At 40.6% G+C, this 25,817-nt stretch overlaps 1 protein-coding gene across 1 annotated transcript in view; it reads right to left on the minus strand.

The window, feature by feature from the left end:
• Positions 1-7,719: 7,719 nt before the first annotated feature.
• The window catches only part of CCDC192 (coiled-coil domain containing 192), a 171,551-nt gene continuing 153,453 nt past the window's right edge, over positions 7,720-25,817 (minus strand). Inside the window, exon 6 of the mRNA XM_043913802.1 lies at positions 7,720-8,009. Within this exon, the coding sequence (XP_043769737.1) occupies positions 7,720-8,009 (290 nt within the window). The remainder of the gene's footprint in view (positions 8,010-25,817) is intronic.

The following is a 25,817-nucleotide window of genomic DNA, read 5'->3' on the forward strand; positions in this document are numbered from 1 at the left end:
ATGAAGTTACCATATATGTGAATGTAGAAGTACAGGTTGATACTTAGCCTTCTGTACAGAAGTATATATCGAGACCATTTTCTCCTAAGTATAGATATCTATAGGACTCTTGGAATGCCACAAAGGGTGTTATTTAAGCTGAAATATTCCTGGTTTTAGGGATATGTAGTTGCAGTCCATGAAGTGAGACCACACCCTGTAGGTGGGGTAGAATTTTCTCCAGAAGAAGAATATTGTCGTCATTAATCATCCTGGGGTTCAAAATGAACAGCTTTGGATGAGGGAAGGTTAAGGCCTGCTCCTTTCTCTGGGGGAAGAAAATGGGATGTTTATAGTGAAATGCCAAGGGTATTGGTGTCTGCCACGTGGAAGTCTGCCGAGAACAAACAAGAATTTGTGATCTTAAGTTTAGCCCTATACGTGATTTTTTGCAGTGTATCTTGATTACTCCCAAGCATTTAATTAAGTTTTGTTAAATACCACTGTGTGGTTTGGCTATGCTTCAGGAGCTTAAGGGAGATGTTTCTGATGGTGACTGAGCCCATCAGGGTATCAGAGTGGAGGTGTGTGTGTGTGTGTGGGAGGGTGGGGGCGGGTAGGCAGTCACAGCGTGGCTGGATGTGATAGCCCCTCTCTGAAGCTGCAGTAGTTCAAGGTGAGAACCACAGATCCACATGTGGAGTCACCAGCAAGGGGGGATTTTCATAAGTTTCCTGGAGAGCAGAACTCAGTGGAAGGTTGGCCCCAGCAAGATGCTCTGGGTGGAGGTGTGGAGTCTTTGTCATTCTCATTTTTAATGGAAACTTTTAACAGTTCAGCTCCAGTGAATCTCAGGCTACAAACACAAGCCTGCACAAATTTCTTTCTTTATTTTCTATAAACTATCTGAATATTGACTCTGAGCCCCTATCCCACCAGGGAGGCAGGAAGCTTGGCCCCAGTCATTCTGAGTCTTCACTTAACCTGACTTCAGGTCAGGATTCTTGGTCCGGAGACACTTTTCTGTCCTTTGATGATGCTGAGACCCTGTCTTCCCGGTCAGCTTGGTCCCCTCAAGTCTGCGGCTTGTTCACACTGAAGACACACATGTATGTGAAACTCTTGGCAGGGCCTGAAGTCCTGGTCCTCAGAATCTGAAGTGAAGTTGCTCAGTCGTGTCCGACTCTTTGTGACCCCATGGACTGTAGCCCACCAGGCTTCTACGTCCATGGGATTTTCCAGGCAAGAATACTGGAGTGGGTTGCCATTTCCTTCTCCAGGGGATCTTCCCAACCCAGGGATCGAACCCAGGTCTCCCACATTGTAGGCAGATGCTTTAACCCTGTGAGCCACCAAGGAATCTAACCCACCTGGTATTCCTTGTGGCTGATCCTGCCTGCTACAGTCTCTGGAGAAGAGAGCAGGAACGGGTTCCTGCTGCTGATTGGACACACATGCCTCAGGGGAGGAGGGAATCCCACCCTGTCGCCTCGCCTTCCCCTCAGAGGCATCTTCTCAAACCTTCTTTCTGCAAAGGACTTCAGCTTTGGAAATGAGAAAGCCTAGAAAGAAAGTTTCTCATGGTCTGCTTCTCTGCTCTTACACAGAACTGGTTCTAGACAAAGGAGCACACAGCAAGCTATATTTTTAACATGCGAAAAGAATGAAATAAATATGGGGAGCAAAATGCCTTAATACACTGAAAAATCATTCTGTTACAGGATAATAAAAGGCATGTGCATTTCTTTTTTAGCCAGAGCCTGGTGAGTTGGGGGACCCCCTGAGTAACACAGTATCTTTAGGAGGCTGAGTTGTGAACAAATCTGTGTAAAAATGTCTGTACTCTGATCACTAGGAGTAGTCAAATTGAGTAAGAACATCACAGTCAAGCCTAATTCTGAAACTTACTAGGGGTATGACTTCAAGCAATTCATTTGATGTGCTCTAAACAAGAAGTCAGTAAATTTTTTTTTGGTGAAGGCCCAGATTTTTAGGCTTGTTGGCTGTAGGTCTCTGTTACAGCTCCTCAGCTCTACCACCATAGGCAAGAAACCAGCACAGGGACACCTTCATGGCTAAGTATGGCTGTGTTCCAATAAAATTTACCTTACAGAAATTGAAAATTGAATTTAAATAATTTTTGTGTCATAAATATGATTTTTTTGTTCAACCATTTAAAAATACAAAAAAATTTTTTGTTTAACCATCCTATGTTCACCTGTCATGAAAAAATAGGTAACCAGTTGGATTTGGCTTGTAGCCTTAGTTTGCTGACCCCTGTTCTGAATTGAGTCTAGCTCTAATATTTACACCTTAGTTTTCCTGTCTGTAAATGCTAAATATAGATGTCCCTTAATTGTTCATCTTTGCTTCTCTGTGTGAATTAGAAGTGATGCCACTGATTGCAAAGGGGAGTTGTGTAGATGAAACAAGTAGAACATCTATAGGTGGGCTTTCTCCCTTTAGAAAATGCCAGTTCTGGTAGTCATCATTTACCTACTTACCTGAGATTTGTCGTGTGGGTCAAATGACTTTATTCTATCAGAATTTCATTCTGCACAGCACACACATACAAAAAAGAAAAATTTAGAAACTGTTCTGAGCTGATGAGGAAGCTGCAGTGAACTCTTAGTTACTTACTTTAGGTCTTTTTTTGTGCTGTCTCTGTCCTGCATGTGGGAATATGCATTACCACTGAATGTAAAATGAAAGTTAAATAAAATAATCTATCTGAAAATGTTTAAACTAACTGAGGGTAAGATGTACTCATTTTGTCTAAAAATTTCTCATTTTGAGTATATATTAGACTATAAATCAAAAACCCAAACATGGAAATTTATGGTGACAACCTACAAAATTGGACCAGGTGTACACATTGTATTTCAGGCAGGGATTCCAGACCATTTATTTACAGGGCAGTTGAGATCAGTGCCTTAAGCAGCCTGCTTGAAGACAGTAGGAAATAGTGGGGCCCAGGGCAAACTGTACAGTGTATCTTCACTCTTCTCAGAAGTATTTACTTTAAAACAAAACACACTGGGCAAACAACAGCTAAAACAGAGTTTTGACCAAACCAATAAGTTGATCAGTTGAATCTGGACAGTTTTTTGACTCTTCTTATGGAATAAGCTGGAGAAAGTAGGTACCCATGGAAGATTGTTTTTCCTATGAATGGAAATGAGGGCTGACCTGAGAAAGAGGGGGAGACTATGAATGTCTTTGTTACATAACTGCATAGAGATGGTGAGTGTTGTGAAAGTTATACTGGTATGGGGGCCACAGGCCCTGGTTCTGGCATTTCCTACTTATAAACTTGTGATTAATTACCTAACTAAAACCTACCTCATGAAAATTAAATAAAGTAATCTATTTGAAAATGTTTAAATAATCATAAATTGATATGTAAATATTAGTTATGTTCCTATATACATAACTGTTGGCTAGTAAATGCAGGTCCCTAGCAAGATAATATGGCATCCACTCTAGCTGTTTATTGTTTCTTTCACCATCACCATACCAACTTCTTTCAAATAGGAGCTGGGCAATAAGGCACACCTTTTTATTACAGGGCCAAGGATTATATTATTAGCTTTTCTCTTTTAACTAGAACTCACTGCTATTATTGTTTGAACCCCACAAGACAAAGAGATGGTGGAAGTCTAGTTCTTTCTCTCTCATTCAGCTGTCATCCTTTGCCTGTGATTATATCATTCTTTGAAAAGGTGAAATCAGACAATAAATTCTTATTTAAGCTTATTTGTGGTTTTTAAGAAAATGGATTAAAGGATTATTAGACAATACATTCTGTGATATTTTCCATCCAAAAACAAGGGATTTGTTATTACTGGATTTGAGCACTAAGGGTTGTTGTTTCTTAAATAAAAAGCAAATTTAAGACGTTTGGGATAGAAATGGTTAGACAATGAATTAAATGTCATCTTGCCACAGGTTCATGTTATTGGGAATGTACTGAGTATCTAACTTAGATACTTAATTTTTCTGGGAACCTGGAAATTAAAGCTGTTTTTAGTTTTGTTTTACTGTAAAAGTCCTAATTTCATTAGGTATGGGAAATCTCAGGGCCAACCCTATCTTTCGCCATGAACTTTGTCCCAGTGTACTAATACTTTTATTTTTAAAAGGTTAATTTCCTACTTGAACTTGACTTTCCTCTATGAGCGAAAACATTTTCTTGTGTATGGGAAATCCTAACAAGATTTTGTTGTAATAGCAGGGCAGAAATTATAGCTATCATTTATTCTTTACAATTTACTTTTTCTTTTTTTGTCTATTTTTTCAAACTATGAGAGTCAAACTTTTGAATCGCAAGCATTTTATTTTCCAAGTCCTTTAAATATGTTTGTTTTCTTATGTCTGTTGGAAATAGTTTTGTCTCTGCAGTCCCTATACTTGATAATTGCCAGATAAATATTATTTTGACTTAGGCCTGCAGCATTCATCAGCACTTCTCTACTTATTAAAGCAAAAATTCTTTACTTCAGAGTAATGTAGAAGGAAATAATAGGCTTTGGGGGTAAGCAGAGAGCATCAGAGATAACTGAAACTTCACTGAAGTCATTCTTTCCCAGAAATGTTTTTGTCAAAAATACTACAGTGTCTTTGCTTTTTTATTAACTTAATTGAATTCTAGGGCATCTCCTTCACATTTCTGGGTTGGTTTCTCTGATAACTTGCTTTCCTGCTAATCTTTAATAAGTCTGTTACTATGATTTCAGCTTGCCAAGCACATAATAATGAAATTAAATTGTTAAAAAAAAATACAGCATTTATTTAAGTTGATGAGTCATACCACATGTTCAACTTAACTTCCTCTCTGAGAATAGTTAATGACTGGTGAAAAAGTAGAATTAAAACTCTATTTTTCTATAAATGTTTTTAGACTGTTAGAGAATGGCTTTAGTTACTTGTTATTTAGTTTACTTTTTTAGATTTCCAATTAGTTAGAACCAGATACCTGAATGGTTTCCTAAATTTTCTTTAAGAACAAAGTCATCAGCATACTATCTGCCTTGTGATATTTACACCACATATTTTAAAAATCAGTAGACTATTTCAACAATCCAGCTGGCTTCTAAGAAAATGAGACTTTGGCTTACAGGGTGGGCTGTTATCTGATTTTTAGTTTGTCTGAACCAGCTATTTGGCACAACCTGAAATTTATGACCCAATTATCTGGAGGAATGGCAGAAAATGGAAATGAACTTTGAGGGGCATACAGTGGCATAAATGTTCAGTAGGGATTGTGAAATTTTGTACTTGTAAGTGTCTCAGAGGCCAGAGACCAGTAACACCTCTTCTCATCTTTCCCCCTCCTCATAAAACTTAGATATTTAAAAAATTCTTATTACCAAGGTGTCATTAACAAAGATTAGTCTCTTTACCTTTGGACCAAATCTCTTCTCCACTTCTGATTTGGGGATAACCTAGACTTGACTCAAGATCAGTCAGTTTCTTGTAAAGACGGGTTTGCAGGGTATTAAGACTCTTGATGATTTCTTCTTCAGTGACTGGTCCTTAGGTATGTAGAGGTGACAGGCTCCATTAATTATTAACAGCAGCTCCAGCTCTGCCTGTTACTTTATCTCCGCTGTCAGGCTACTTTCATGCTGAGGGCTAGCCATGACATTGACAAGGGGAAATTGATCTAGAAGCCAACACGCTCCTTTTTGGGATGTGATAGTTTTTTTCCCCCTCTCCTATTTGTCGTCTTAGCCTCAGGATCCCATGAGATTAAGACAATCTAGTAAAATAAAGAAATGGAGACTTGATTATCAAAATAACACATCAAAGTTGCAGAGATGATAGTTTCTCTTGGAGATAGTCCCTTCAACTAACTGAAATTTAAAGCTTTCTCACAGTAATACACAGGAAAAACATGGCAATGTTCATTCTTATTATGGTGTCAGATGCAACTGGCAGAACTTCGAAATTGGAACAGGGAACCCTCTTTGGAACCAGAGAAACAGAAAAGACAATGGAGATCAAAAAGTTTGAAGAAGTAAGGAGGAGGTACCAGAGAGAAGGGATTTCTGAAATGAAGGACTTAGGTAAACTTCATGGAAAAGCTTCTCTTGGAGCTGTGGAATAGTGCTTTTCGAGTCACCTTCTGGGATAGTTGTGTATTTATGATCATGAAACTTTAAGTTGGTTTCATTTCTGATAATGGACTACAACTGTGTGTATTGCTCATATTTCAGCTGAAAATCTGAGGTTATAAAACAAATATGGGAAGACTCTTGCTATATATGAACATAGAACCTACTGGCAGAACCAGTGGTTTTATTTTGTAGTGAACCTCTAGAGTCAACGTTGCAAAGCTATTATGAGTCCAAAACCCAATACTTCCTTTAAAAACAGTCAGGTTTAGAAACTTTGCTTTAAGGAGACTCTTAACTGTGTGAACTCCTGAATGATTTGTGAAGTTGTGATTTTCATGTTTGCTACAATATTGCTAGTATCTATTATTGTACCTGAAGAGTTTTGATGAATATTTGTTGAACTGATTAATTAAGTTGAGAAGTAGCAATAGTCAGACTCATGGAAGAGTTATAGCTGTGTGCCTGAGTCATGCTCTACCAAAAGAGTAAGAATTAAGCACCAAGGTCTTAAAGTTAGTACCCAGCTGCTCTCTTTGGATGAGAAATGGTTCATCTGAAGGGAATGTGTGGGAGAGGAATATATATGACATCTTCTATTCCATTAATCACAGGGTTGCTTTCATTTGCTTATACTCTATTATTTTTATGCTGTCCCACAGCTCATTGATATTTTGCTTTGGTCTTAGTGTTGCTTGTAAGGGAAAAGCGAGTGTAACCCATTTTCCCAGGGAGATGTTGTCCCAGGACACTTTTCCCAAAGGACTGCAGCTCTGATTCATCCATTCTTTTGATTGCTTTGGTTTTACTTCATTTCTACCCTTGCTAAATGCTAATGAAATACATGCAATAGAGAAATGTATTCTAGAGGTTACAAAAGGACAGAAGTCATGGCTATTTACTCTGCTGACAATGATTATGCTTTCAGTACCCCAACATTCCCCAGCTTGAAACTCACCCTCCACGATAGCTTTCTGTTCACAGCCGAGCTGCGTAACAAAATGGAATTTGTGCCACACCTCCCTTGCCATGTGACAAAACGCTGGTAAAAGGATGATGCTAAGTTCTTTGACCATCTGTCTAGTTTTGTGTTTTTCCCTCTCCCTCTATTATCAGAAATGTCTAAAAACATAGTATTCTACAGCTGTGTGGATTATATGGCAAATGTCTAAAGGGTTCAGTGTTTGCATCTGAAGACCTCCCTTTGTTTTCTTTCCTTCCAATATGAACCTTATAGGATAGTCAGACCCATGAACTTGAATTTGAGTTTACCAATGAGGAGATTCACCCCACTCCAGTACTCTTGCCTGGAAAATCTCGTGGACGGAGGAGCCTGGTAGGCTGCGGTTCATGGGGTAGCTAAGAGTCTAACACAACTGAGTGGCTTGACTTTCACTTTTCACTTTCATGCATTGGAGAAGGAAATGGCAACCCACTCCAGTGGTCTTGCCTGGAGAATCCCAGAAACGGGGGAGCCTGGTGGGCTGCTGTCTCTGGGGTTGCACAGAGTCAGACATGACTGAAGTGACTTAGCAGCAGCAGCAGCAATGAGGAGATTGCTTGGGCTCTGGATTTTACCTTGATGACACTTAATAAACTTTTATTGTTTTTTTATTGGGTATCTTTACAAATCCTCATCATAAACCACAGGAGAAACATTATTATTATTAGAGAAAATTGGGGTTTCTTGTAAACATTCTGGAGAGTCCTTGACCTCTGGGAAACAATGGGCCTCCCGCTCAGCTTCCAGCTGCTGAATCTTCCTTTCCTTTTCCTCTAAAACTTCTTCCAGCTGAGTGATCTTCTCAGTCTGAAGGGAAACCTGAGTCGACAACTCCATAATCAGGCTGATTTTTCGGTCACCTTCTTCCACAGGCGGGAGACCACCACAGGACTCTTCCAGTGAGCTGTCTTCTAAGGCAAATAAGAAAAGGAAAACCTGAGCAGTTTTAATTAGATTTCCCAGGACTCAAAGAGAGGGAAGATGAAAAAGCTTCATTTCTCATGTTCTTAAAAGAGAACACAGATGTTGCATCATCTGGCCAGATATACTGAGAAAGGAATCTGAATCGAGTGTGGGGAAAGACTCTGGGTGCTCGTGAAAAAAATCTTAGAAGCCTCTGGAGAGGGAGGAGAATCAGTTTTTGCCAACTCTTTTTTATACGCATTTATCTTTCAATTAACCATGGGAATGAACTGTCCTTAAAAATGCAATAAACAGCAATATCCTTTTCCTTAAGATTTTTTCACAATCTGGTAGAAATACACTTCAATGTAAATCTTAATTTGACTGGAAACAAGTTGCCATTGCCCCTTTTGGGGAAAATAATAATGAGAAAATACAAGTTTCTTAACCCAAGTCAACTTTAGAGTTGGCAAGGATGTAATCTGAGGTGATCAGGAAAACTCTATAGCATGGTGTACAGATCAATTTCTTTAGGTCTGAAGACTTTTCAGTATGTCTTAATAAAATCACATACCTCCTGAGTGTAAAACTTTAGCTTCTATCATCTAACCCCTTAAATAAAGACAAAGGCCTGAGTAAGGAAGGGGGGAAAGAGAGAGAGAGAGAGGGATTTCAACAAAGAGATAAAGGAATAGTGGCTGGCAACAGGAAATCCTTAAAAGCAAATATCAGGAGACCATCGGATGTTTTAGCTATTAAAATAAAACCTCATTCCACTAGATTTTAGCAGTATTCTCTGCTGCCCCAACCACTCTAACCCAGATATTTCTACCATTAAAATAACCTCTAAGTTGTATAAAAGGCAGACTTCAGCTATAAGAAGTAAGGCACGTCAAGGTCTTGGGTGTCTTTGTTGGAATTGAACCAATAGCATATGGATGAACCTGGCACACGGTGTTGACAGTTAATTGCTATAATTGAAGGTCCAGCCATTACTCAAACCCCAGTGAAAACATACCGCACAGCTGTACCTAAAAGAAACATAAGGTGAAGTCCAGGATACAAAAGCCTGCGACTATTTTGTCCCTACACACCTTCTAAAATGGGGCAACTTTATTGTGATAGTCCACGCAGGCAGGGAATCATCCATCTCTCAGCAAACAAAACTAAGTTGCAGTCATCATTTTCGCAAGATCATGGAGTGAAAGCTTTGAACACCACTTTGCACAGTGGACATGATTCTTTGGCTTTACAAAAGTTAGAGATCAGGCTGTTCTGCCCTCATAGAAATTATTACCAGCGCTATACTATGCTTCGAGAATCCACAGAAAAATTTGTTTCCTGTACACTTGAAATTCTAACAGTAATGTTTAAGGAGATGGTAGTTTGAGCACCTTTCTTAAAAAGCAATGAAAAAAGTCTCATCTCAAAGGAGCATTTAATGCGTTCCCTCTTCAATAGGTCTGTGCTTTCAGGCCCAGAAGAGGGTGTTCATGGGGTGGGGATGGGGGGGCCTTTCTCATTTGCTGATTTGCCAGGCCTCACCGTTTCTCTGACTGTGCTGCCCCAATACAGTAGCCTCTTGCCCCATGTTGCTATTAGGCAACTGAATGTGGCTGGTGTGAATGGAGACGTGCTATGGGTATAAAATACACACTTGATTTGGAAGACAGCTTGAAAATAATGTGAAATGTCTCATTTAAATTTTAAAAACTGTATTAAAGTGATTTTGTATATGTTGCACTAAAATACATTTTAAAAATCAATTTTACTCCTTTGTCTTTACTTTTTAAAGATGTGGCTACTAGAAAGTTGAAAGTATCACAAGCAGCTTGCATTTGTGGCTGTCGTCATGTTTCTCCTGCATAGCGCTGGGCTGGAGTTTGCTTTTGGCTGAGTGCTCTTTGAAATGCAGTTGGATGTTTTTCCTGTAGATGGCTCTAGTTAAGATGTACAGTTGCTATTTAGTAAGGAGTCTTGCTGGTCTTCAACCATTAGCACATGGATCATTTTCTGTTACTCCAGAAGGTGAAAGTGTTAATTGCTCACTTGTGTCTGACTCTTTGTGACCCCGTGAGCCCGCCAGGCTCCTCTGTCCATGGAACTCTCCAGGCAAGAACACTGGAGTAGGTAGCCATTCTCTTCTGCAGGGGATCTTCTGACCCAGAGACTGAAGCTGGGCCTTCTGCATTTCAGGCAGATTCTTTACTGTCTGAGCCACCAGGGCCAGGAAGCCACTCCAGAAGGTGGAGGCTTGGAAATCTGGGCTTGGGAGAATGGATTCTTAGGGACTGAAGTGAGTTTCAACAGGAGATGAAAGAATAGATGGAAAGTGGCAGCAGGAAGGTGTGACGGAAGGAATGGCAGACAAGATGGAGAGGGCTGGGCATCGTGAGGCTCAGGGACGGTGAAGGGGCATCAGAAGCATCTCTCCTTGTCTGTGCCTGTCGTCTTTCTCTTTGACCTCTTCTTCAGTCTATTCCAAGGTTTCCCTCTCTTTTCAGGAGAAGTTATTTTCTACCGATTGCACAATAAAGAAAGGAGTTTAGTGCCATTCCCAAAGGCAGAGTGGTCAAAACTATTTTTTTAAATGTTTTTGTAACATACTACAATATAGGTAGGATACTTTGTTCACTGAATTCTAATGATGAAGGGGCAAAAATGCAGCAGTGTGGCCTTGCATAGGCTATCAGTCACTAGGTCATTTCCTCGCTCTCTGCCCTCCCGGTAGAGTGTAGTAGAGGAGAAGATAGACAACGAGAAAACGAGTCAGGGTGTCTCAGTAGCTCAGGCTGCTGCAGCACAATACCACAGAATGCATGTCTTAAGGAATACTTGTTAAATACTTAAGGAGTACTTCTTAAATGAATTTTGTCATAGATCTAGAGTTTAGAAGTCCAGGATCAGGGTGCCAGTGAGATTAGGTTCTGTTGAGGGCACTCTGCCTGCTTTGTGGACCGCGGCTTTCTTGCTGTGTCTGCCCATGGTAGAGAAAGAGATCACAGGTTCTCTGATATTTCTTCTTACAAGGGAACTAACCTCATTCAGAGGGTCCTGCCCTCATGACCTTGTCTATTAATGATTACCTCCCCAAGGCACCATCTCTAAATACTATTACATTGGGGATTATGGCTTCTGCATATGGATTTGGTGGGGGACACAATTCCATCCATAACACAGGGAGAAGACAATTGGAAAAAAGCAGAGAAAGAACATGAAGCTGGAAAAAAAAAAGGAGAGATGGCAGGAGGCCTTTGATTCCTACTGTAATGTTTTCATGTATTAAATGAGGATGCTGATAGGGAGACAAAGGAGAGATTTCTCATGCAAGTATATTTTTACTATTAAATGACTTCTTTACACATATAACAAAAATATTTTTGTTCCATTTCTAAACACATGATGAGTAACAAAAGCGCTTTAAACTTTTCAGCAAAGTGAGGAACTTCAGGACTCACATCCTATTTGTATTGGAAATAGCCCAAGGCCACCCAGTGAGTCTTTCAGACTCTACCACTTCCCTGGTTGCTCAGATTGGTAAAGAGTCTGTCTGCAATGCAGCAGGCCCAGGGTCAGTCCCTGGGTCGGGAAGATCCCCTGCAGAAGGAAATGGCAACCCACTCCAGTATTCTTGCCTGGGAAATCCCATGGACAGAGGCACCTGGTGGGTTACAGTCCAAGGAGTCAAAAAGTGATGCACACAATTGAAGGACTTTCACTTCACTTCACCTCACCCCAGTGAGTTTTTCAGACTTTACCACTAGTCTTCCCATGATCTGGTCTACACTGCTCTTCCCCACTTGAGGCTCCCTCATCTGTAATAGGAAGAGATATGTGTCCCTATAAGGTCTTGACAATTCAAGCTGCCCCCAAATCTCAAACACCTGTGGTCTTCCATGGCCTTTGATACAAGCTCAGGCAGTCTTGCCAAGGCCATGGCTGCCTGAGGCATGGGGGATTCTGTTTACTGACCAGATAATCTCAGTTTAACCTCATACCCAGAGGCAAGACAGATTCTTTTCTGCGTCAGAGGGAGCAAACCTGATTAGCAACCGTCAAGGTACGATGTCATCACAATTGCTACTATTGTAGCAGGTTTTTACAAGCATACATCATTTTTCAGGATTTACCATATTTCTGCCTTAAAAAGCTGGGAAGTAGAAGTGAGGCTGTGAGTTTAGGATCATGGCAAAGAGAAGGGAGGAGAAAGGGTGGTGATAATTGTGCAGATTTAGAGGGCAGACAACAGGAGCCTTCTGCTTCCAGCTGGGCCAGGCTATGTTCAAGTTTCTAAGTCACCTTTGTAAGACAAAATACTTTTGGCCATTTCCAGCGCCCCATTCTTTTTAAATGTTGTTTATTTATTTACTTCTGGCTATGCTGGGTCTTCCCTGCTGTGCAGCTTTTCTCTAGTTGTGGTGTAGTGGGGCTACTTTCTAGCTGCAGTGCACCGGCTTCTCATCGTGTTGACTTTCCTTCTGGAGCACAGGCGCTAGGGCATGTGGGCTCAGTAGCTGCGGCTCCTGGGCTCTAGAAAACAGCCTCAGTAGTTGGGTGCATGGGTTTAGTTGCTCTGTGGCATGTGTGATCTTCCCTAATCAAGGATGGAACCCGTGTCTCCTGCACTGGCAGACAGATTCTTGACCACTGAGCCACCAGCCAGCTTCCCATTCTCAATACCCTTGAAAACTTCATGCTCTTAGCAAAGTGTCACATGAGAGTTATGTTAAAAATGGCAAAATCGTCAACAACAGAGGTAATTGTAGTTTGAGTAGCGTAGAGCCTTGACAGTTGGAATGTACATTTTGACCTCACCTGTGCAGGAATTATTTCTGCAGCATCCCTAAATGATGATTTTCTGAGTAAATTGCATGCACTGGTATTCCTCTTTCTGGGTCAGCTGCCAATTGTAATTAATGAATGAAATTTTCATTTTGCCATGAATGCAGCTGCCTATTGTTCTAGAACTGTCAGGTGGAAGGCTCTGATGGACAGACTGGAGGAGGGCAGGGTACAATTTATAACTAATCAGGGGAAAGAAATGTGGTGTGAAGGGTGGCCAGTGAATGGCTGGAAAGAAATTTTTTAAAATCTTATAAATATTTTTTTCTAAAAAGGAGTGTTTGCATTTTGATCCCTTTACTGATGTCACCACTCAGAAGTGTTCATTGAACAGAGAAATGCTGAGAACTGCTGATCCAGCGTCTGATTCCAATACCTCTAGCAATGGGGAAACACCCTGTTCCCCATTAGGGGAAGGTCTTAAGTTAAGTCTTAAGCATCTTTCATGGCCCTCTCATTTATTCATTCAGAAATTAGTTCAACAACTGGGACCCTGCACATAAAGCATAAATCAGACGTGTGTTGGCCCCATGCACAGCTCCACAGTTGGGTAGGAGAGGCAACACTGAGTTAGGACATCCAAGACTTAGCCTAAACAAGCACCTCCACTGGGTACTCATTTGTGGACATTTATTTTCCCTCTGACTTTTAGGGTGATGACCGAGGCTGCCAAATATTTTCTCAATTAGAAAGACTCCCACCAGTGAGGTGATTACATACCTCACTGCCTCAGAGCCAGCCAAGATTACTGTTTGGCCTAAAAGACTATGTCAGCTTCCTCCTCTGTACAAATACCTGTCAGTCTGACTCACCTTCATGCTGGTCTTGAAAGCTGTATATATTTCCCAGTAACCACAATGGAGTCCAGTTTCATATGTTGCCATACTTGAATTTGAAATTTGGCACATCCTTGTAAATACACCCCTTTTGCTACTTGGATAAGATCCAAAATGACAACAAAACCCTTCCTAACTTTCCATCCTTCTCTATACTTTTACAGTGAATGTTTGAGAATGATAGTTCTCTGCAATGAAATAATTAACTTGTATTTTGCATTCTTGTAACACAAATGTTTTACCTCTTGAAAATCAGATTTGTCTTACTTCCTGCAGACTTGTGTATCCTCCTGCTCCAATGTTTTTATTTGAGCACAGAATACATTTGAAGTTGGTATTTGTCAATTTGGAGAAAAAAAAACCACCAACAACCAAGCAGTGTCATAAGAACAGATTTTAGCTGGCAAATAGTATTAGTCAGCTAAAATATGTAAAATACAGTCTATTATTTGCTAAGAGGTTTTGATATGTATCATAAAACTCCCCATATCATAATGATGACCTGTACATCACAATAAAAGGATTGTGTATTTCAGAGGAAAAATTTAAGGTTCGACTGTAGACTGGAGCAAATATACACTTTCACCCAGCAATATCCCAACAGTTCCATACCTAAGAGCTTAAGAATGTTTTAGTCAGTGCTTTGGGAGGGCAATATATTTAGTTGAAACCTTGATGGAAAGGCTGCGGCCCTGATGACATGGAAAAGTGCTTCAGAAAGCCTGTAGAACACTCGCTGAAAAGGAAAACACTTAGGAAAAGCAAGGAGTGCTAGAGACTGTACAGGAGGCTCTTGTTACTGCAAGTTCACTGGGCCCCAAGCAGATGTTGGGCCTGTGCCAGCCCCGTGGCCAGCGTGCGGGCTCTGGCTGGTGGGGAGGCTTTGAGAACTTGTTTAGTGTTTGGGTACCAGGTAGGATGAAAAGCACCAGCATCACTCCTGTGCTGGTACAACGCTCACCATGAGTCAGGGGAGCCAAGCAGACTGAGGAAACTGCAGATTCCCAGCCTCCGTCCTATGTATACTCCAAAGCATAAGTGCACTGTGATATACCCATGCTTAGCCTTCATGGAAATGCTTGATGCACAGCACATATAGTTGAAGTATTGCTATAGGTTCACATCTGGCCACACTACCTCTGCTACTGTCCTTTCAATCTGGTTTCAATTCTGCCCAGAGAGGTTACATTAAAACATAGGTTGGATATTGACACTCTCTTGTCCAAAACCTTCCAGTAATTTTTTATTTCATGTAGGCTAAAAACCCAAGTGCTTACACTGACCTGTGATCTGCTTCCCCTTGTATGTTACTGACACACTTCCTATTCCCCCTTTCCTCGTTCACCCTGCTAAATTCCTACCAACCTCTTCGCCATTCCCACCAGACCCAGTGTTTTCCCACCCCAGGGCCTTTGCATTCTCCTTCCTCTGCCTGATAATTATAACTCTGATTTATACATGGCTAGTTCCCTTACTTCCTTCAGGTCTTTCCTGTCCAACGTCACATTCGCACAATGAAGCCTTCCCTGACCATCCTGCCTGAAATTTCAACACAACCCCCATTGCTGAACACACCAAATCCCTGTTGCTTACTTTGGTTTTCCTAACTTGCTACATCTGACTACTTTATATTTTATTCTGCCACTAGTGTCTCTCCTTCACTAGAATAAAAGCTCTAAGAGGGCAGAATAGCTTCACTACCATATCCTCTGTTTCTAAGAGTCTTGACATGTAGTAGGTACTCATTTGTTAAGTGAATAAGTGAATGAAAGTTAAGTGAGTAAATGACACAAAATCGCCATGGCATGACCAATCAAGAGGTTTCAAGTGGTATGTCATTAAGCTGGTCCCTAAATTTTTTCATATTTTTTTTCAAACAAAGCTTTTCACTACTGCATTTTAAAAAGATAATAAACTGTTGCGATTGTACAACATGGTACTTAACATCTCTGCATTTATTTGTTTTTTTTTTTAATAGAAAAGTGTGAAAGTTAAAGTAGGTCGTTTCCAGATTTATTGACTTAGATTCTCAAAGCTGTGAAAATGGTTTGCCAAGTTGGCCCCTGACAAGCCTTGCCAATATGGAGAATCTCGGTCCTCACTGCTGACATTCTGCTCAAGCGAATTGAGGAGGACATCTGGGAATTTATTTTTCTGTGAGGTTCTTGGGGGTGATTCTGATGGTCAGCCAGGTATTTGCACTTGAATTTCTGCTGATCTACAGTAAACACAGTGAACCAAGTTTTTGGCAAAATCCTCAGGGGCAGGTCAGAAATCCCCTTAGGCAAGCCTCTTCTCGACAAGGCTTCAGGGCACACAGCTGGAGGAGAGATGAAGTCTGTTCAGTTGTAGCCTGTTACAGGCTGGGTGGGCAGACTATAGTGTTGAGAGCCGTCTCCTACCCACGCCAGGAGGGCAGAGGTCTTACTTGGGTAAGTGGAGGACAGCATATGTTAACTTACCCCGTCACTCCTTTTCAGGGCAAGGTTCCTTCCCACCCACTTCAGGTGCTTTGGCAAGTCACTTTTGGTGCCTCTCCCTGGTTACCCAGAAGGGCTCTGCCTGTAAATGTGCCCAGCTGACCGAATTCATTCATGGTCCTTACAGCCTTGCTTCTATCCTGTCCTAAATCTCTTCTTGCGGTTCTAACATGGCTAAATTATCTCCAGAATACCAGAGAAAATGCTGAGTGTTTGGGAGTTTGTTTTTGCTTCTATTTCCCAGGGGCAAGGATGAATCCATTTCCTCACAGGCTGGCCTGGGGAGGAGTCTCCCTCTTCCTTCCCATGAGGACTGAGTGGGAGAGGAAATGAGCCAGAGGAAGGGAAGGGAGAGATCACGCCTTGGGGTGGAAGCTTGGTGACTCCCCAGCTTCCATAGGAATTTAACGGCCATCATGCCCAGACAGGGAACAAGGGAATCCCCTCTGCAGAGCTGAAGCCAGGGTTTTCTTCTTGGAGCTTGCTGGAGTCAGGTGATGTGTCCAAGAAAACTGATAAGAACGTTGTCAGAGAAAGACATGTGACACTAGCTTGGGAGGAGGGTTGTCTGTGTGGGAAAGCAAGTGAAGATGTCTCGAAGATGGTGCCACAAAAACGCATATAGCCGGGACGTGGTGGAGGGGGAAAACTCGGTGGGCAGACTATAGCGTTGTGTGCCGTCTCCTACCCAGACCAGTGGGGCGGAGGTTTTACTTGGGTGAGGGGAGGACAGCATATGTTAACTTACTCCTTCACTCCTTTTCAGGGCAAGGTTCCTTCCCATCCACTTAAGGGTCTCAGATTACAGCAGATTATTCTGCAGAGAGGTGCTTTGACAAGGTACCTGAGCACTGTCTGCCTAACAGTGCACCTGAGTTGTGCCAAGAGGAAATCAGTTTAAGCAGAAGAGAGATTTTGGGAACCTCTCTTACCTCTTCCTATAAGCAGACTGGAAGTCGCCTCCCATGGATCTGGCTTCTTGGAAGAGAATAATGGTTGAATGCAATGACTGACAGCCTGGCCAGAGGCTGAAAGATAAAAATGGACCCTGGTGGGAGAACAGAAAATTCAAGGGAGAGGGAGATCCAGAAGATCGGGAGAAAGGAAGAACAAGAAGAAACAATAGGTGAAGGATAGTTTCTATGCTTATCTGAAGTGGAATCCGTATGGACGCAAAGTCATTCAGAGGAATAAAGAAAGAAAGTGAAAGTTGCTCAGTCATCTCCGACTCTTTGCGACCCCATGGACTATACAGAGGCATATAAGTAAAGATGATATTCCATCATTGGGACTGTGTCTTGCACTAGGGTGACCAGCAGTTGACAATTTCTACTTCTCTTCCTGGATACACAGAGGTTACATAAGCCAACGTTTTTATGAAATGAGGAGTACCAATTTACTTTGTGTTAATTTTCAAAAGATAGTACAGTTTCTAGTGTTGTATGGCGTTGAGAAATAAAATGACACTATAGAAATAATAGTATTGGCAGGATTATTTTTTGATCGTGAAAATGAGCTCTGGAGAAAGGTGGGATAAAGGAGTCATCATTTTTGTCGACCAGGACTTTGTTTAAACTTTGTAGGGGAGTGGGATTTGTGGACAGGGGGTAGAAATCATTTTAGTTTTGCTGACTTGACACTGTCTTTAAATGTCTGTGACAACAGGACCCTTGGGTGCCATCATTTTGCAATGTAAAATTTTGACTGACTTGAGGATCTGTTTCACAACACACAGCCTTCTTCCCTCTCACCTGGCCCCTTGTTTTCTTCCTTTTGACTGATTAGCCCTGGGATGACTGTGATAACATCCCTGAATTTTCCTGGCCCCCTAGATTACAGTGCTAGGTCTGGACTTAGTGCTTCTTGGCTGGAGTTAAGGAATCCATGCATAAGATGTCAGAAATTGCAAGAAAAAAAAATACTGTAGTGACCAAGACACTCTCCTTGACCAAATTTTAGTCAGACTTCTCTGAGTCATCTACTTGACTAGCCTGATCCTTGATCCTTGTCCTCAAAAGGCTGGTTGCAACAAAAATCCTGCTAAGTTACTTTAGCAAGAATCTCCCATCCTTGTTATCTCATCAGTCTCAATTCCTGGTCAGATATCCTCCTCCTCCACCCTAAGGGGATATCTGGTGAGTAATGAGAAAAATCTATCCATGATAGGGGCCCAGAGGCTGCTTAGCCAGTCAACTTGGTCTCAACTGAGGGAAACTCAGGGTTTCCCAAGGGATAGAGGTCTGGATTCTGGACTCTCCTGCATCCTATGGAATCTTATTCCATTGTTGATGCCGCCTGTTTGTAAATGTTAAACTTTTTACTGGCTCCAAGCAAGCAGCATTTAAATATACTCAGTTGCTATTAACTTGAAAAGGAAATAAAGTCTCTTCACTATTTGAAGCCTCTTCAGTGTTGTGCTCCCACTGTATGACCCTTCACAGATGTGTCTCTCTGAAGGGTTGTCTCTACTCTCTTCCCTTTCCACCCACCTTCCTCCTGTTAACCCACTGCATTCTCACTTTTTGCATTTAGTGACATTCCTCAACTTGGTTTCGCTGAGGTTACTAATGTCACCGGATTCAGTGGACATGATTCAGTGTTCATCTTGAATGACCTCTGAACACTTACCCCTGTTGACAGCCCCTCTTCAAACACCCTTCACTTAACTTCTATAATATGATGCTTGGTTTCCTTCCAAACTTTCTGAATACTCCTTTAGTCTCATTCTGTGGGCTCCTCCTCAGCACAGTTATTGCAGGGAGATCCTTACATTCCTGGCCTTAAACTTTCTTCTTTCTATAGATGATTTCATTTACTCCTTGTGGCCATGGCTGTAAACTATTTGTGGGAATGATGCCCAAATTTACAACATTAGGTCAAACCTGAGCTCTGGCGCCTAGACTCCTCCTTGAGACATCTCATACATGTCTCAGATAAAATATATCCCAACTTGAACTCACTGACATCCAAAATTGATTTCCTTCCAGTATTTTCTAGCTGAGTAAAATGGCATCACCATGCATCTGCCTGCTAAAGTCAGAAATCTGAGAGTTCCCTCTATTTCTCCTTGACTCCCATGCTCTTCCATCCACCTTGTCACAAAGTCCTATTGATTCAAACCTCTAAATGATGATTAATTATCTAATTGTCCTCATGAAGTCAGGCAACACACTCCTGCAACATCCGTCACCTCCATGGTCTTATTATTCTTAATCAAAAATTATTTTTAAAATCTCTATGGGATACTATTTTATCAAGGACTTTTCCAAGCTCTATGACTTGTTCCTCAGTTTTAGTCCTTTATGGCCCTAAAAGGACCTAAGAAGCTGGTGGGGACTGCTTATCAGATAATACAAATGGGCTTTATAGCGGCACATCTGAGCTGGAATCTATGGGATTCAATTAAGACCAAGTAAGGAGTATATTTTTGGAAAGGAAACCTGAAAGTGGTTTGAGTGCATGAGAAGCAATAGCAGAGTTGAAATGGATAAGAAAATGTCAAAGGAGGGAGGCCCTTGTACAGTTGAGAGGAATAGCTCACAGAAACAAATACTGTTTATTAGTCTTACCTTCTATACAAGTAATCATAGCTACCTTTACTTTCATAAACTCTTTCTTTCACTTTTATTTTATGCAGTCGGTGTTGGTTTAAATTTCACAGTAGTAAGACAATAGTGAGTTGTTAACGTTAACTGACTCGGGTGGGTGGGGGCCAGGGGTGTCTCTGCCGAACTAAATTGGCAGCATAAAAATGCCCTGTTCCTGAGGACAACCCAGGGAGCATGATTCTTTCTATTCCTTCTCCCAGTGGAATGCCACTGCAATTTTATCAGCTTGATTTTATTTTATTTTTTTAATTTCAAGATGTAATTTCATCTTGAAATTACCAAAGATAATTCAAAAGTGATGGAGAAATTCCCCAAGAGGGAACTCAAACAAACTATTCTTTATTTAGGAAATCTTCTGATATTTGGTGAAAATTCACAGATGTTTTCCCATTAGTTACCTATGCTGTCATGTAAATTATATGCCTTGGAAACATTATCAAAGCTAATGGTAAAGGAGTTATCTTCACTTTGGACTTAAACCCAAGGCACTTTAGAGAAGCACAAAAATTTTTTTGAGAGACTAGTGGAACACTTAGCAAAATGCTTCCATTCTGATCCTGGGAAGTTTTGTATGTATTTTGGATATATTGTGCATAAATTTTGAAAAAAATAATATTTATAATTTTTAGAGATGTCAAAGAACATCCATAATTATGATTCATAGCCCCCTCCTCCATACTTGGAAGAAAAGAGGGGAGTGAAAAAGGAAGTGGGGAATAAATGAACATTTACAGAGCTCTTACTTTATGTCATTTTACTAAGCATTTGTTTAGCAGTCACAACTGAGCAGAGGAAATGTTTGTGTTTTGTTTCTATAATTATGACTGATGCCACTAGAATCCTTATATGTGTGTTAGTCATTCAGTCATGTCTAACTCTTTGTGACTGTAGCCCGCCAGGCTTCTCTGTCTATGAAATTCTCCAAGCAAGAATACTGGAGTGGGTTTCCATTTCCTACTCCATTGGATCTTCCTGACCTAGGGATGGAGCCCTGGTCTACTGTATTGCGAGCAGATTCCTTACTGTCTGAGCCACTAGAGAAACCCTAGAATCCTTAAACAGGACCAGAAATACCCGGGCCACTTTTCAGCTTCATCACCCCTCCGCACCTCCACCGTCAGGTATTCATGTAAGTCCACACAAGCCTTGTCCCATTAGCATACCCTCCTTATCTGGGATCACAACACATCCATGGGGGCATTTTCTGAGTACTTCTCAACTGCTTATGTGATATTCCTGGCTTTACAAGAATAAAACAACAAGCCAGGTGTCTCTCTTTTGTTTTCATCTGTTCTTAATTTCTGATCTGAAAAATGTTAAGATGGTAGGAATCCTAGGAATTGGCAGCAGGATTGCCATGAAGACTTATGGGCATTTGTTCTGGCAACCTTCCAAGATGACCCTCCCAGTGTCTCTGGGTTCTAACCACCTGGATAAACAAAAACTTAGTGATACATTCGTGTTCAGCAGGCCAAGTTCTCATTTTGTCTCTGGTTTGAGAGATAGAAATTATTTAATCTGTATTATGTATTAATTGATCACTTCAAGTCTGTAAGTTGAACCTTCAAATGAGAAAGCATGCCTAAAATTGTAAAAGTATCCATTTTTTTAAAGAGTCAGGTTGGATTTAATCAATCATGTATGGTGATTTTTACTTGAGATTAGCCTCAAAGAATCAATATTGTCTGTGAATATATCAGTCAGAGTGATTTCAGCTCCGAATAACAGACCTGTGACTCTCAGCAACTTAGACAATGGGGAGTTTATTACTGCATGTAAGGTTAAATCTGGGGGAATTCCAAGGTTAGCTCATTCTGTGGCTCAAGGAAGCCAGGTCGGCTTCTCCTGAATTCTCTGGTTTCTCCCTATATGCAAGGTGGCTGCTGCTTACAGGGTGTTGTCTAAAAGTTGGAAGACAAAGAAAGGCTTATCTTTTTAAGCATTAGGAAATCTCCCATGATGCCCATAACAGATCTGATCATATCACATTCCTAAAGCAGTTCTTGACAAGGATATAGAATCCCCATGATTGGTTAAGACTAATAAACATTGAGATTCTAGGATGGATGGGGAAGACCCTTGAAATACATTATCTTCCTAAAATACTAATAAATTGGGAATCTGTTAAGAAGGGAAAATAGTGACTTTTGTGTAGGTGACCAATAATGTCTGCCATAGTTAATAAAACTGTCACACAAATGCCAATAGTAGTATGACATTCAGTACTGCTTTTGTTGCAAAAAAAAAAACAACCCTGAAAGCTCAATTCTAACTGGCTCAAGTAAATAAAAAAGAATATATTGAGATAGGACTGGTTTCAGGCAAGATTTGAACTAGTAGTCCCCCAAATGCAACTGGAGGCCCTTTGGCCTCTCTGCCCTTTCTTTATGTCAATTTCTTCCCAAGCCTGGTAGCCAGATGATTACTACTGTCTTCCAGGGATAGCCCTCATTCTTTCCATCTAATGTCAAAGAGAGTGTCTACCTGTAATAACACAGAAAAGTAGGAGGCTTTTCTTTCCCATAAGCCTCAGCAAATATCCCTCACTGGCTCGTATTAGTTTACAAGCTCATCTCTGAACCAGTGGATGGGCTATTCAACTGATGTTTAAGCTTCTAACATTGTAATGCATTTAAAGTAACACAATTATGACAGTGATTTTCTGACAGAAGAGAAAGGAAGTTAGGCAGACAAGCAAATGAATGAATGAATAATGAGGAAATAAAGACCTTTCCCAATTATTATGAATTTCATATTGCAGTTATTTCCCTAGTAAGAGTGTCAATGAATTAAATTACTGTCTGGAAGACAGCTTAGTAAAAAGTGTTGGTTGCTCAGTTGTGTCCATTTCTTTGCAACCCCATGGACTATATAGCCCAGCAGGCTCATCTGTCATGGAATTCTCCAGGCAAGAATACTGAAGTGGGTAGCTCTTTCCTTCTCCAGGAGTTCTTCCTTCCCAGGGATTGAATCCAAGTCTCCTGCATTGCAGGCAGTTTCTTTACCATATGAACTGCAGCTTAAGATAAAGCAAATCATAAAAATAAAATTTATAGGAAACAACTAGTAATATCCACACCAGTGCTAAAATTTTAGCAGAATAAGAAACTGGTTATTTTAGATGCAGAGTATTGGTTTTGAAAAATATAAAGAAGTTATTCATAGTGACTTTTTGCTATTAGGGAAATTAAATATTTTTTGGCTAAAGAACTCAGGCAGAATTAGTTTAGGTTCAAATTTGGCTTTGATATTTGTTTATCATTTGGAGCGACTTTAAAATCTAAGAAGAAATGTTTTTAATGGTAGGTACTTTTAAATACACAGTGATTTTTAATGTTAGGAATGTCAACATTTCTAAAGTGTCTACTATTAACGTATACATCATGAGGTGAAAAGCATAGTTGTACATTCTAAAATATACTCTTGGATACATTAGTAATGAATAACAGCCAACAAGTAAATTACATGATTCGGTATTGAAAAAGAGGGCAGCTACCAAAAGATGCAAAGAGAGGGGGAAGGGTTTCAGGGCCTACACTACATGGGGGGCCATTGAAGTAATTTCCTAAAATCTTGAACAAATCAGCGTCTCTGTTTTTCAGCTTCTTCATTTGTAAGACGAAAATGTCAATGTATATAATCAATGAAATATTGCCCTGACTTTAGAACTCTATGATTATATTAGGGACTTTGGAATTCTGGGCATGTATTCTAAACTATTTTGGGACTTAATGTGTTGTTACTTTGCAAGCCAGCATTTAAGCTTCTTGTTGTTCAGTCACTAAGTCGCGTCTGACTGTTTGAAATCCCAGGCATTGCAACACACCAGGCTTCGCTGTTCTTCACCCTCTCCCAGAGCTTGCTCAAACTCATGACCATTGAGTCAGTGATGCCATCCAACCATCTTGTCCTTTGTAATCCCCTTCTCCTCCTGCCTTTAATCTTTCCCAGCATCGAGGTCTTTTCCAATGAGTTGGCTCTTTGCATCAGGTGGCCAAAGTATAGGGGCTTTAGCTTCAGTCCTTCCGATGAATATTCAGGGTTAATTTTCTTTAGGATGGATTGGTTTGATCTCCTTACTGCTCAAGGGACTATCAAGAGTCTCCTCCAGCACCACAATATGAAAACACCAATTCTTTGGCACTCAGTCTTTGTGGTCCAACTCTCACATACAAGATTCTTATACCTGGTATAACAGCCCATTCTACTGTATGTCTCAGTAGCATGTGTGTAGTAAGTGTCAGATCTTGTTGTATCAAACTGGAGGAAGCGATGGTGATTATGACTCAATCTACTTTGACAGATGGGAGTGAATGGCTTATTTAGTATCTCCTCAATTAATTAATATCCCCCCAAACTACTTGTCAATCCTTTGTTAATAGAAAAACAGCCAAAAGGTGAGCAGAAATAGCATGGTTAACACATCTTATAGCTTTTTCAAGCTTCCTCGAATTTATGAATTCTGTTGATAATAAACCACAAAGTTATACTTGTATATGGATATGAATCTCCCATATGGAGAAAGTAAGAAAAGCAGGAATTTCAATTTTGAAAATTGAAAAATAAATTCTTAAAATTGATGCTGTGTTAATGGCTGGTTTAATAAACGCTTGTAGAGGCAATAGGACAAATTAAATGCTTGAATTATCATCTCTCGGCAGGGGTGATATAGGAGTGCCAGTGTGTATCTCTGCATGTGTATGCATATATCTTTGTGGTCCAAGAATGTCCAGAGAAGAAGTAGATAATGTGACAGGAAAAAGTAGGGTAAATGACTACTTTTCAGTGCGGAGTCCTTCATCTGGACTTACCCCCCTTGAAAGCTGCATTCTGTCAAAATAGCCCATCCAACCCTTGCAGAACAGAACTGATAGAAGTACAGAGGAACAAAGAGGAGGGGGATGGTAGACTTAGCATGGCAGTGTAGCAGGGGCAAAGCTATGAGAATGAGCAGCTACTGGGCAATTTTGCAGAGGATGATTTGGAATAATGGAACTCTCTAAAGTGCCAGAACTGTTGTATACAATAGCAAAGTAGAATCTGTTGTCAACCTCAATGAAAATACTTTTTGCTTTGAGAGAGAACTTTGAATGATTGCAGGTAGACAGACAGAGAATTCTGTGTGAGCGTAGAAGCCCTGAAAAAAAGGGAGTGATTCTACCATTTAAGTCTGAAAGTAGGACTGTGCAAAGCAGAATGGCAATGATGCAAAATATGGACAGGATGAGGGAGGGGTTTTTTCATCCACAAATTCCTTAATGAATAGGATGGGAAGTTAATATGAGAAACTGCAGTCTGCTCAAGGTAAATTTAGAAAACTGTAGATAGTATGGCTTATAAGATGGTTTCTGGCATTCCCAGTCCCTTCATTTTGACAAAGTTCTGAGTCAAAGAGCTCTTCAGATACTGTCAGACAGGCCTGGGAATCAGGTGGAAGCACCTGCCTGTAGCAATCCAGTGTTTGGAGTGGTGAGACTGGTTAGGCAACATCATTTCCCAAGGGCTGCTGGTGAGCCTGATGCTATCGGGATGTGTCACACATTCCATGTATTTACACTATAAATACACATGCATATCAACGTGGCCAGGACTCAGTGGAGCCCAGCTAAAATAATACATTCGACCAAATGCAAAGTGGTTAACCTCCCATCCATTTCCTACTCCAGGACATAAAAACCAATCAGCATAAATTTTTGACCTCAAATTCTAATAAATTAACATCAACAAAGAGAAAAATGCAAATAAATGGAATAATACAAATTAGGATTTGACTGGGACTCGCTTGTTTTGGGAGATTTTGGAGATTTGAACTCATCTATTCATCTAACAAAGTAGCTGTTATACAGAAACCTCTAAGTGTAGCCTTGTGGATAAAACAGTAGCCAGAGACCAGTCTCCACTTTCAAGGAAAAGTGTAAAGGCTTAATTCTTTTTTATTATTTACACTAAACTTGTTTGTGTCAATAATTTGTTAATTGGCTCAGTTTCAAGATAAAGAATTACAAATGCCAGAATGTAGAAGACGTTTCATGATGAAGGCAAGTATCTTC

This window comes from Cervus elaphus, chromosome 9 (assembly GCF_910594005.1).
Source record: "Cervus elaphus chromosome 9, mCerEla1.1, whole genome shotgun sequence".
NCBI lineage: Eukaryota > Metazoa > Chordata > Mammalia > Artiodactyla > Cervidae > Cervus > Cervus elaphus.